This window comes from Aegilops tauschii, chromosome 2 (assembly GCF_002575655.3).
Source record: "Aegilops tauschii subsp. strangulata cultivar AL8/78 chromosome 2, Aet v6.0, whole genome shotgun sequence".
Classification (NCBI taxonomy): Eukaryota; Viridiplantae; Streptophyta; class Magnoliopsida; order Poales; family Poaceae; genus Aegilops; species Aegilops tauschii.
In genome coordinates this window covers 7,680,386-7,693,846 of record NC_053036.3, presented here as the reverse complement: position 1 = coordinate 7,693,846, position 13,461 = coordinate 7,680,386, and the positions used below count along the sequence as shown (strand labels likewise).

The following is a 13,461-nucleotide window of genomic DNA, read 5'->3' as shown; positions in this document are numbered from 1 at the left end:
GCATTATTACCATGTGTCCACCAGGTCACATGAGAGTCTGGTTTACGGTCTCCTCGACGATCATCGACTTCCCTCTTCCCCATGGCATCGTCGTCGACCAACGTAACCCTAAGCCGACTTTATTTTCCCCACGACGTATACGAAACGTACAAACGGCTCCATTGAACATCGCGGACCCCCCCTAACATTGGATCTAACGGACCACGATCCTGCTAGACAGTTCATCGCAAGCTGAAAGCTTTTGTGTTTTCAGACGAATTCGGTTGACAGTCTCACAAACGGAATTTGACACGGCGGAGAGGCAGACAGGCGGGCCCCACCGAAGCGAGACACGCGCAGCTATAGCAGCGTCAGCAAGGCCGGCCTCTCCCACCTGTATTCTATTCGGAACCTTCTTCTCCAATCTCCACCTCCAAATTCCAATCTCGCCGCGTCGGAGCGCCGCCGCCGCCGCCCCGATCTCGGTACGTGCCCGTGGACCCGCGCCCTGAATCCGGCCCCTCCAGCCGGATCCGGCCGCCGCGGCGCGGGATCCGATCGAGAAACCCCCGCCGCCGCCCGGATCGAGCAAAAAAACCTGATCTTGGCCTCCTTGTTGTGAATTCCGCAGGTGCCCGACGCGATGCGCCCGTCCGCGGGGAACGAGAGGCCGCCGGGGCGGCCCGTGTCCGGCTTCGTGCCCGGTTTCGCCGCCGGGGCCCCTCCGCCGGCGGCGGGGGCCTCGCCGTTCGGGGCCGCTGCTCCGCTCGCCCGCCCCGGTGGTCCGGCCGGCCCCTTCGCCCCGCCGACGCAGCAGCAGGGCCCGCCGGTCGCGCAGGCGGCTGCTTCCCCTCGGGGGCCGTTCGGGGCAGCGCCGCCCGCGGCAATGGGTGGGTACAGGGGTCCACCGCCGCCACAGGGTTCCTTCGGCGCCGGGCCGCCACCTCCAGGGCCGTTCAGCGCAGCACCGCCGCCTCAAGGTCCCTTCGGCATGGCACCACCGGCTCAGGGCCCCTTCGGCGCCGCACCTCCTCCTTCCCAGGGACCCTTCGGCGCCACAACTCCTCCTTCCCAGGGACCCATCGGCGCCGCACCTCCACCCCAGGGACCCTTCAGCGCCACTCCAACCCAGGGACCCTTCGGCGCCACACGTCCACCCCAGGGACCCTTTGGTGCTGTGCCGTCGTCTCAAGGCCCTTTTGGCACAGCACCTCCACCTTTTCGCCCTCCGCCGTCAGCTCTCCTGCAGCCACAGTCTCCCACAGGGAACACTATGCCTTCACCGACTTATGTGAGGCCGCCGCCAGTACAATCGCAGCCCCAGCCTGTGCAAGGGTATTACCCTGGGGGCCCTAACCCACAATTTCCGCCGTCCCGGCCATCGTTTCAACAGCCAATGCAGAACATGCCACCGCCTTCCATGGGGCCACCTTCCTCCTATAGTAACCAGCCAGCATATCCTACTACAGGGCCTCCGATGGGCACGCTCCAGACCTTAGTGGAGGACTTCCAGTCTCTGTCAGTGAGTTCTGCGCCTGGATCGCTTGACCCAGGTGTTGATGTAAATGGGCTACCACGTCCTCTGTATGGCGATGAGGAGCCAGCTAAGGTTTTGGAGGCATTCCCACTGAATTGCCACCCGAGGTACTTCCGGCTGACGACCCACACTATTCCGGCGTCCCAGTCATTGGTCTCCAGGTGGCATTTGCCCCTTGGGGCCGTGGTACATCCTCTCGCAGAAGCACCTGATGGGGTAATGAACTCTACTTTACCATTTTCTGTATGTATCCAAAGCACTGGATGGTTTTGACATGTTTGTTTCTCGATGCTTAGGAGGAAGTGCCAGTTGTCAACTTTGGGTCGGCTGGTGTAATCCGCTGTCGAAGATGCAGGACATATATAAATCCTTATGCAACATTTGCAGATGCTGGAAGGAAGTGGCGCTGCAATCTTTGCACACTGCTCAATGATGGTAACTTTTAACTTGAAACTTATACAGATTCAGTGCGTATGACCGATTACCGATGTTTCTGCCAGCCATCACATCACTTCTTGTTTAGAGTCAAAATTCTTTACTAAGGTTTCTTAATACCAATACTGTTTAATGGTTCATCCTCAAGATGCGGCCTTATTATAATGTTTGCAAAGCAGTGTGAGAACTCTTCTAGCATGGTATACTATTGTGGTGGGTTCGGTGTTTTCATAGAGGGATGAAACTATGAGTGAACTGTAACCTGAGTAAGATATCCATTAATCATTGGCGCATCACTGGACATACCAGAGAGTGAGAGATGTTTTGTCTTGATTCCTGATTAGCTTTGAAAATGGTTGAGGAAAAATATAGTTTTCTTTAGCAGTTTAGCTATTTTATGATATCTATAGATCTATAGAATATGCTTAGTGCCACCTTTTTATTGCTGTTTTCCATAAGGTTATCCCTACCATCTTTTAATGCAAGAATTTTGAATAAAAGAATCAGATAATATCTAAGATTGGGAAATTAAGTTTGGTTAAATACATGTTGCTATACAATTATCTTGAGATTCGAGACATCAGTCGTTGACCATCACACCAAATGTCGTTCCAGAAGGTGCCTTCTGATTTTATTTATTTATTTGAGTTGGACATTGTGATTATACCGAGGCCCGGAAAGAGGACCTGTTACACAGGCATGCTGCTGTTGAATCAGCCTTTTCTGATGTCTTAGTTCAAGCTTAACCACGTGTGGCATATCATATTAAATAACTGAAATAACTAGGTACATTAGAATAAAGATTAAGTGGGCCAGCTTTGTTTGTATACAAGAAAAAAGTAGTCAAAGAAATGCTTGGTGCTTTGTGTGCCACAAATACCATTGTATATGCCCCCTCTTGTCCTAACTTAAACTTACACTCTTAGATAGAATGAGCTTACACTTGTACCCAAAAGTTAGCTTTCAGGATAAATATTAAGGTCGACTTGTTCTTCAAAGTGAAGCTGAAGTTGTTACAGGAAATCCATATAGGATTATAAGATGAAATAGTTTAGAAGCTATGTTACTTATTTGGTGTAATTTATTTTCATAAGCTATATACTTTGGGTCGGCTGGAGTATTTGAATTGTAAACTACATGGCCAATGATCTAGGCTCAACACACTGTAATCGAGAGAGCATACTTCAGTGAGAGACGCAATTTTCCTTATGCCACCCTCATAAAATTTCCAAACAAGAGGAAATGTAGGTAGATCTTCTGCTTAGCAGGGTTAAGCAGAGCTGTTTGAGTTTTTGACTAATTGCATTGCATATGTATAGAGATGGTGCCTGAGGTAGAAAGAACTATCATCTGTTGTATAATCTTACATTCTGTTTAGGCTAGTGCTGACTGATCTCTTAGCAGTTAGCACCCTTTTCCTTGCTAAAATATGTATGTTCCCTTTTCTGCAGTTCCTGGCGAGTACTTTTGTGCTCTTGATGCTAGTGGCAGAAGATTTGATGCAGATCAAAGACCAGAACTTTCTAAGGGAACAGTGGAGTTTGTTGCTCCTACTGAATATATGGTTCGGCCACCAATGCCGCCTTCGTATTTCTTTCTTATTGATGTCTCAGTATCTGCAGTTCGAAGTGGGCTGCTCGAGGTACGTTCTACATTTCTTTTTTTGAAATTTTGTTCTTTCTGAGGGTTATCATTTTTTGGGTATCATTGACGATGTAGATTAGGGCTATAGGATTTAGTATGTTCTTTTTCTTACAAAAATTATTTTGGTTCCTAAGATTCAAATAATTCTCATGTGCTTTCTTCCAGGTAGTTGCGAAGACCATCAAATCATGCCTTGATGATCTTCTAGGCTTTCCACGAACACAAATTGGATTCTTAACCTTCGACAGCACATTGCACTTCCACAATTTCAAGGTATTTCCTGCAGCTCCTTAGTTATTATTTTCTTCCAAGATTGCATTTTGCTCTGCAACATCATTGCTTTAACATACCAAACTTGATTTCATGAGGTACTCAACTTGTGTTCTTTGATTGTATCAGTCTTCTTTGAGTCAGCCTCAAATGATGGTGGTTGCCGATTTGGACGATGTTTTCCTGCCATTGCCTGATGATCTCTTGGTTAATTTGGTCGATTCTAGACATGTTGTCGAGTCCTTTCTCGATAACTTGCCCAATATGTTTCAGGACAATGTAAATGTAGAATCTGCTCTTGGTCCTGCACTTAAAGCAGCATTCATGGTTATGGTAAGATCCCTAATGGTTTATTATTGAAGTACGCGTTGGTTGTTCTTGTGTGCCCTCTGTTACACAATTTAATCTCTGGACAATTATGTAATCCTTGTTGTAGGGTCAAATTGGGGGAAAGTTGCTTGTCTTCCAGAGTACATTGCCATCTCTTGGTATTGGCCGTTTAAGACTTCGTGGAGATGATGTCCGTGCATATGGAACAGACAAGGAGCATATTCTGAGGATACCAGAAGATCCCTTCTATAAACAGATGGCTGCTGAGTTCACGAAAAATCAGATCGCCGTGGACATATTTTCTTTGAGTGACAAGTATTGTGATATAGCTTCCTTAGGTGACAATTTGTTGACAACCTCCGTTGAGAAGTTCCTTTAGTATTTCATATTTGCTCTTCCTTACTGTGATATGTATTAATGTGTAGGTTCTCTGGCGAAATATACTGGTGGTCAGGTGTACCATTATCCATCCTTCCAGGCAACTACTCACGGGGAGAAACTTAAACATGAGCTTAGCAGAGACCTTACTCGGGAGACTGCTTGGGAATCTGTAATGCGTATCAGATGTGGAAAAGGTTTTAGATTTTATGCACAGCTGCATGTTTATCATCTTCCTATATATTTCCTTGCTTGTTAGTTTTTATTCAACCTAACTCTCATGACATAATGTTTTTCAGGGGTGCGTTTCACAACATATCATGGTCATTTCATGCTAAGGTCCACAGATTTGTTAGCTCTTCCAGCTGTTGACTCTGATAAAGCGTTTGCGATGCAACTGTCTCTAGAGGAGACCCTAATGACCACGCAGACTGTTTACTTCCAAGTGGCGTTGCTGTATCCTTTTCTGTCAAGTTGCTTGTGCCCTGCTCTCTATCTCTTGATTTTAGTGAGAAAGTTGATGTTACAAACGATAACTTGACAAAATGTCAACGGAGCACCTCTCTCAAGGTTTCCTTTGCTTGTAGTTTGGTGATAGCTAGATCCATGAATAGGGTTTGTCACTAGAGTAGAACTGGGAGAGATCCAAGTTGCTTATTTTTTCTTGTCAGAGCACCTCCTGCATATGATGTTGGATGTTGCCTTCTGCCATTGGGCTTTTATTTGTACAATATTATTTACAAGTGTGATTCTTGTGTCCTTAACCACCATCAGATATACATCATCTTCTGGTGAAAGACGTATCAGGGTGCATACGGCAGCTGCACCTGTGGTCACAGATCTTGGTGAAATGTATCGTCAAGCAGATACTGGTGCCATTGTGTCAGTGTTGGCTAGAATCGGTTAGTACTAGATCGGTGCTCTACCCTTCATAAATGTCAATATACATGACTGTGATCACTTTATAGCTTACTAATTATCGCTATCCTGCAGCTGTTGAAAACTCACTGTCTGATAAGCTGGACAGTGTTCGACAACAATTACAGTTAAAGCTTGTGAAAAGTTTAAAGGAATACCGGAATCTATATGTTGTACAACATCGGATAGGAGGGAGACTGATATATCCAGAATCATTAAGATACTTGCCATTATACATCCTGGCCCTATGCAAATCCCTTGCTCTGCGTGGTGGTTATGCTGACGTCTCTCTTGATGAACGTTGTGCTGCTGGTTTCAGTATAATGATACTGCCTGCAAGAAGGCTGCTCAATTTTATTTATCCATCTCTGTACAGGCTTGATGAAGTATTGACAGTGGTATGCCGTATTTCCTTGCTACTGAACTGATTAAGTACCTTTTATCCAGTGCCGCTTGTAGACTTGTTACTTCCAAATTATGCAAGTTAGAATAAAAATAACTTCAGTTTTATTTTCTGTGGTGGAAAGAACCAGTTAGTCTGGTCAATTACTTGGCCTTTAATAGTTCATATCTTGCAACTTGCAGCCAGATCAGGCTTATAATTAAGCGAAATAAATACATAACCTCTAGCTGTTTTTATTCAGCATGTTTGATACGAGGGTTTTTCCTTCAATTTAGGCATATTTATAGTTAAAATGGGCAGAACCAGTATATAACAAGTTAAACTGGCTAGTCTGCTTAGTTAATTCGGTATTACCTCAACCCATTTAATTCCTGCTTCAAAATTAAGTTTCTATTATAGTTTGTAGAGCCGAAAGTCATAGTAAGCATTAATTGAAATTGAGCTGATTTTATTGGTACTACACATTGTCTTTTCTAACTGAAATAAATGTCATGATTTTCAGGAACCAGATATGATTGATGGGGCCCTGAAGCGGTTGCCATTAACCTTGCAGTGCCTAGACACTGCTGGTTTATATCTTCTTGATGATGGCTTCACCTTCCTAGTATGGTTGGGTAGGATGCTCCAACCTGAGCTCATGAACGACATTCTTGGAGTCAGCCTCTCAAACTTCCCTGATCTATCAAAGGTACCCTTCTTTACTCTTTGGTAAATAATATAGTCCTGACCTCGGGACTTAAACTCCATTCCTCTTTCCGTCCTTTTATTTTTTTGACTTAAACAAAATTCAAATAAATTAACAGTGCAACATGACATTTCTCCTTTTTAGTATGTTCTTAAAAATACCTCTGATATGCTCTGGGATCAGAATCTATAAAAGGCTCACAGTTAGCATGTAATACAACTTCACTTTCGATTTGTGCTTCTTGCTGACATGGGGTATCTTGCAGATTCAGTTGAGAGAATGTGACAACAATCACTCGAGAAACTTCATGGCAGTACAAAGAGCTCTGAGGGAGAGGGATTCTTCGTGTTACCAGCTGCCCCGCGTGGTACGGCAAGGCGAGCAGCCAAGAGAAGGCTTCCTACTTCTGTCCAACCTCGTCGAGGATCAGATGGCAGGAACAAGCAGTTACATGGACTGGATACTCCAAATTCACCGCCAAACACAGAGCTCGTGATGATGTACGGTGGATGTTGCAGAAATTTTTGTTTTTGTGTAAACTGCTGCAGATTCGGCTGCTGTGCCAGTCCCCGGTCGCCCTCTTAACCATTGGAACAAAATGGCGAGCCAGCCGTGCTCTACCATATGCCATACTGTTAGCAGCAGCGCTCTCGCTGTCGGAGAGCAATACAAACTTTATTGTTAATATATTTCGTTCTTGTGATTATTTTTCGTACCGAGAAAAGGATACACAGCTGTTGTACCAGAATAAGTAGGCAGCACCTTTGGTAAATTGTACAAGCGTTTGGAGTCTTTGGTAGGGGTTTGTACGCATTTGTATCGTCGACAATTTTAGTTGTGTAAACTCTTGTTTGACTGTTGGTACTGATCTGGATGCAATGGGAAGCACCTTTTTACTCATGTTTTGGTACTGATCTGGATTCAAGATGTCATTTCTTTTTGGTGGAAATAAGTAGAAAATGCATACATGCAGAGGCCAGTTGTCATGAAATCTAGGTTAACATGAAGTCAGAATTTTCTTAATCTAAACTGTATTTGTGCCGAGACCGGTTCTAGTCGATTTTGACCACAAAAACACGTTGCTTATGCATCGATCTTCAAGATGTAACTTTGACCACCGATATTTACCGATGAAGTTAAATCTCAAGAATCATAGTAATCTAGAAATAGCTTGAGACTAATCATATATAGTATTCGGTGAAACAAATAGTAGTATTATTACAAAACTGGCAGTGCAATGATAATCTCATAACAGCATGAGCTCATAAATAGTCAGCCGCATAGCATCAAGAAAGTTTTTCATGAAGGAAGTAGGATGGTGCTCTATGCCTACACCTGGCATGTGAAGAGTGTGTGGAGATCCGCCGCGTAGTTTGGCACATCGGCGGTGTGGACGGGCACGTCGACGGTGTGGATAGGGCCGCGCTCCTGCTCCGGCGGAGGAGGGTTGGGCTCCGGCTGTGGGTTGAGCTCTGGCTGAGGGTTGCAGTGCATCACGTAGACCACAAACTGTGCCAGTAGGACCGGAACTCCGATAACGTTGGGTATCTACAAGTCATGTAGTGATGCTCAGTTTCCAACCAATCAACTAATTACAAACTCAAAATATGATGCAGGGTTGGTATTATTACCGCGACGAAAAAATCAGGCGGAGTGGAGAAGAAACCGGAGATGGTCGAAGCCGAGGCGTTGACCAGGCCAAGCAACACCTGGAGGAGCGGGTCCATATTGTTGACATCCCTGCTCCTCATCGCCTCCACCTGCAAAATGATGCAAATATTTAATACAATTTGAAAGCAATTGTCCTTTTAATCTTGTGCAGCTCATTCAACCTACCACATCAACGGCCACGGAGCAGTAGGCAGAAAAGGCAGCAATTGCGGCGACATATGCAACGAACTGGGAGCCCCAAATGACCTTGGTGAAGACGAGGAGGGCCATGATCGTCGAAGCGGCGAGGATGGGGGCAAAGGCGTAAAGGGCGTGGCGGCGCCCCACCCCGGCCGCAAACCGTAGGAACACGGCGACGTACACCAGCTGTAGCACAGTGGAGATGGTGTTGACGCTCATGGAGTAAACGGCGGCGGGGTAGTCCGGGGCGGCGTACAGGAACCACGCCACGCTGCTGAACATCATGACGATGTGACCGTACGCCGTCCGGTCACCGACGGCCTGCTCATTGTAGATGGGCACCACGAAGCTCAAGCTGCAAAGGGCAATCTGTGTAAAGGATGCATGTTGAACACTGAAAATCTCAATTTAGGCTACTTATTAATCATGAAAAGGATAATCTAGATGGTCCATCCTTACAGATAATTTGGGCTGCTTAATGTATATTTTGCAAAATAGCAGGAGAGCCGCTAAAACATGATTGATAGGAGCTTACAGATAATCCCTGCATAGCTAGCTCTATGAACCACAAGGATGTGAAATGCATGAGTCATCATAATACTCTAACCAGGTTGCAAGATATGTAATTCCTCTTGTCAGAAATAACCAGATTACCGACGGAATACTAATTAGCCAGGTTGCATGAGTCATAATACTAATAATTAGCAAGGAAAACAGGCAAGTGACCCAACATTAGTGACTATGTTGATCTGTTTACCCTGCAATTATATACAGTAGGAGACTAGCTTGTATTGTACTACATGAAAGAAAGCCAGGCCAGATACATGCATACGCGCGCGCCCCCGATGTGGTGAGTGGTGACCATGACAGAGCTTGGCATGGCAGAGGCACCAAGAAAGCCTACAGCTTGCGGTACCTAGGCTTGCAGGGAGCACCGCGCAGTTGCGAATCGACGTCGCGACATGGCAGGGCAGGGCGGCGCAAGGAAGCTAGGAAACCAACCACACGACGCGTACAGGCAGAGGCTCCGGCCGGGTGCGGCGCGCCGCCATGCCCGGCCCCCATCGGAAACGAAGCAAGCAGAAACGATCCTGTTCGACGGCGCGGCACACTGGCGGGAAGGCAGGGCCACGCGAGAAAAGGCCCAGCTTTTCCTCAACCGGGCAGATGGCGACCGGCGATCCGGTCCGGCATGGCAGGAGCAGCCGAGCAGGACAAGGCAAGTCGGTCCTCGAAACGGCCCTGTCCGACGGCAGGGACACGCGAGGAAAGGCCCAGCTTTTCCTCAACCGGGCAGATGGCGACGCCGGCGATCTGGCCGGGTACTCACGGGACGGCAGGCCATGAGGCAGAGATGTGCGGTTTCGAACACGCGCACGCAGCAGGGCAGGGCAGGGCAGGGCAGGGGGAGCTTACACCGGGGCCAGCGTCAGGAGGAGCGCCGCGATGTTGCCGATGACGTTGGTGACGGAGACCACGACCTTCCTCGCCGCGCTGCCGCCGGCGCCCAGGCCCAGCGGCCCCCCGCCGCGGGAAGGCACGATAAACGACGGCATGACGGCCGCTCCTGCTTCTGCTCGCCCGCCGGCTGGCCAGAGGGGTCGGTGAAAAGTGGGGATGGATGGCGATGACGGGGGGGTTTTAGGCGGAGGAGGAGGGGAGGGACACCAAACCGGCGCTGCTGCCTCTCCGCCTTTGCCTTTCCACTTTAATGACGCGCGCTAGCAAGACCGGGATTCAAATTTCAAGGAACAAGGTGGTAGCCCGCCCGCGTGCTCCATCGTTGCATTGCATGCATGTTTGTTACTCTTGGGGTGCACCGGCCACTTGTGTTACCGTTGCACACCCTAGGGTAGATTGCAAAAAAAAAAAAAAAAACCCACCATAATTAGAGACCCTAATTCAGAAAACCATCATCCTTTTCTTTTTGTTTTAAAAAACCGCCGCCATTGTGCTGGCAGTTTGTGAAAAAACAATGATTGCTTGGATCAGCACTAGCTCCAATAAAATAAAAATAACCATCTCAGTATCCTCCTCCTCCCGACCCACCAAGCCAGCCGGCGCCGGCGCCGATCAGGAAGGATCCCGCGGCGAGCCAAGCCGCCTTCGCCCCGCCATCATTTCTCCTCCGTCTTCTCTTCTACCTTGTCGCCTGGCCTAAGCCGGTTAATGCGTGCCGCCGCGGGTCTCCTCCAAGGCGCCCGAGAGCACTGCCTCGCCGCAAATCGTAGCCCGCATAGCCACCACCGACGAATCACCGCCAGATCGTGTCCCTGAGCTTTGCCGCCTCACGCTGATCTACCTAACTTACGGGTTCGAGCAGGGATGTCTGGAGACGACTGAATCAAGCCTTTCTCGGCCGCTTGCATCGAACACTCCTCGCCGTTGATTCGCCGCCTGCTGAACTCCCCTCCCGCATCCAAGTGAGTGATACGTCTCCAACGTATCTACTTTTCCAAATACTTTTGCCCTTGTTTTGGACTCTAACTTGCATGATTTGAATGGAACTAACCCGGACTGACGCTGTTTTCAGCAGAATTGCCATGGTGTTATTTTTGTGCAGAAATAAAAGTTCTCAGAATGACCTGAAACTTCACGGAGAATTTTTTGGAATAAATAAAAAATACTGGCGAAAGAATCAGCATCAGGGGGCCACACCCTGTCCACGAGGGTGCAGGGCGCGCCCCCCTGCTTCGTGCCCCCCCTGAGACTCCACCGACCTCAACTCCAACTCCATATATTCATGTTCGGGGAGAAAGAAAAATCAGGGAGAAGGATTCATCGCGTTTTACGATATGGAGCCGCTGCCAAGCCCTAATCTCTCTCGGGAGGGCTGATCTGGAGTCCGTTCGGGGCTCCGGAGAGGGAAATCCGTCGCCGTCGTCATCATCATCCTCCATCACCAATTTCATGATGCTCACCGCCATGCGTGAGTAATCCCATCGCAGGCTTGCTGGACGGTGATGGGTTGGATGAGATTTATCATGTAATCGAGTTAGTTTGTTAGGGTTTGATCCCTGGTATCCATTATGTTCTGAGATTGATGTTGCTATGACCTTGCTATGCTTAATGCTTGTCACTAGAGCCCGAGTGCCATGATTTCAGATCTGAACCTATTATGTTTTCATGAATATATGTGAGTTCTTGATCCTATCTTGCAAGTCAATAGTCACCTCCTATGTGTTATGATCCGGCAACCCTGAAGTGACAATAATCTGGAGCACTCCCGGTGATGACCGTAGTTTGAGAAGTTCATGTATTCACTAAGTGTTAATGCTTTGGTCCGGTACTCTATTAAAAGGAGGCCTTAATATCCCTTAGTTTCCAATAGGACCCCGCTGCCACGGGAGGGTAGGACAAAAGATGTCATGCAAGTTCTTTTCCATAAGCACGTATGACTATATTCGGAATACATGCCTACATTACATTGATGAACTGGAGCTAGTTCTGTGTCACCCTATGTTATAACTGTTGCATGAGGAATTGCATCCGACATAATTATCCATCATTGATCCATTGCCTACGAGCTTTTCACATATTGATCTTTGCTTAGTTACTTTTCCGTTGTCACTGTTACGATTACTACAAAAACTGCTACTGTTACTTTTGCCACCATTACCGTTACTTCCATACTACTTTGCTACTAAATACTTTGCTGCAGATATTAAGTCTTCCAGGTGTGGTTGAATCGACAACTCAGCTGCTAATACTTGAGTATATTCTTTGGCTCCCCTTGTGTCGAATCAATAAATTTGGGTTGAATACTCTACCCTCGAAAACTGTTGCGATCCCCTATACTTGTGGGTTATCAAGACTATTTTCTGGCGCCGTTGCCGGGGAGCATAGTGTAGGAGATATGCCCTAGAGGCAATAATAAATGTTATTGATTATCTCCCTGTTCATAATTATGTTTATGTTCCATGCTATAACTGCTGTGGTTCCCGAGCCCGTATATCCATAAAGGCTCTGGGGAGAACCCATATGCACGTGTGGAATAATAAACGGTAAAATGTATTCCTAGTCGTGCCTCTAAGACTAGCTCAAGTGTTGCATGATGATTATGTTTTCCCAATCATGGGCATGTCTATGCCAAGCAACTTTGAGGGCACAATGTCAGGAAGGACATTTGTGTTGAATCGACCCGAATTGATGTTATGCTATGAGATACATTCGTCACAAGTTAATGGTTTATAACACAGAGATAGTTAATGTTTGCATAATTCCTTAGACCATGAGAGTATCGAGTTTCTTCATGCTTGCTTCATGAACTTTGGGTTTGTTAAACGTCATCCGTAACTGGATGGCTATTACGGCGGCTTACGGGTTCAAGGGAAAGTATGTTAAGTAACTTGATAGCTCGAGATTGGGATTTGCTCCTCCGACGATGGAGAGATATACTCGGGCCCTCTCGGTGTTACGGTGTCCATCATCGTCTGGCCAGACACTTTGTGATTTGATCACGGGGATGCCGGAACACGAAACGAGAAAAGAGAACAAAACCGGTAACGAGGTAACTTGCATAGTGGACAAAGTGTTGGCCCACGGGGATGCAATAAATCTCACCTCAGGTGTTTGTGATATATCGTGAAGCAACAGGAATAGCTCACCTCAACTGGAGGTTCACTCGAATATTCATTCGTGTGGGTATAGGGGTCAATATGGGTGTCCACGGCTCCGATGTTGATCATTGATCGGAAGGGGTTCCAGGTCATGTCTATACTTCACCGAACCTATAGGGTCACACGCTTAAGGGTCATCTATCTGCTGAATACTAGACAGGGAGTCTGAGAGAAAATCACCGAAAAAGTTTCGGACACCGAAAAGTTTCGGACAGCGGAATCGTACCGCAGAGAGAGGTCAACGGATGAGTTTCGGTGAAACCGAAAAAGTTGTTTCGGGGTATGCCATTAAGTCAAAATGGTTTCGGCACATGCCTGATAATTCTTGGAGGGTGCCAGAATCTATCTGGAAACTTTTTGGAATTTTCAGAAATAAAAACCGAAAATGTTTCGGAGCTGCCGGTACCGCTTT

General features: G+C 47.1%; 1 protein-coding gene and 1 long non-coding RNA gene across 2 annotated transcripts; one reads left to right on the top strand and one right to left on the bottom strand.

The window, feature by feature from the left end:
• Positions 1-291: 291 nt before the first annotated feature.
• On the top strand, positions 292-7,479 carry LOC109744718 (protein transport protein SEC24 A). Its single transcript, XM_020303865.4, has 13 exons — positions 292-464; positions 611-1,732; positions 1,813-1,951; positions 3,403-3,593; positions 3,761-3,868; positions 3,995-4,198; positions 4,302-4,533; positions 4,621-4,770; positions 4,873-5,029; positions 5,348-5,475; positions 5,567-5,889; positions 6,397-6,582; positions 6,845-7,479. Exons 2-13 carry the CDS (start codon positions 623-625, stop codon positions 7,073-7,075), a joined length of 3,159 nt encoding a protein of 1,052 aa, XP_020159454.1. The 5' UTR covers positions 292-464; positions 611-622; the 3' UTR covers positions 7,076-7,479.
• Positions 7,480-7,740: 261 nt separating this feature from the next.
• Positions 7,741-8,289, bottom strand: LOC109744719 (uncharacterized). Its single transcript, XR_006670963.2, has 2 exons — positions 8,211-8,289; positions 7,741-8,127 (listed from the first exon to the last, which is right to left on the bottom strand). It is a non-coding gene; the product is annotated as an uncharacterized lncRNA (long non-coding RNA).
• Between the last annotated feature and the right edge of the window lie 5,172 nt (positions 8,290-13,461).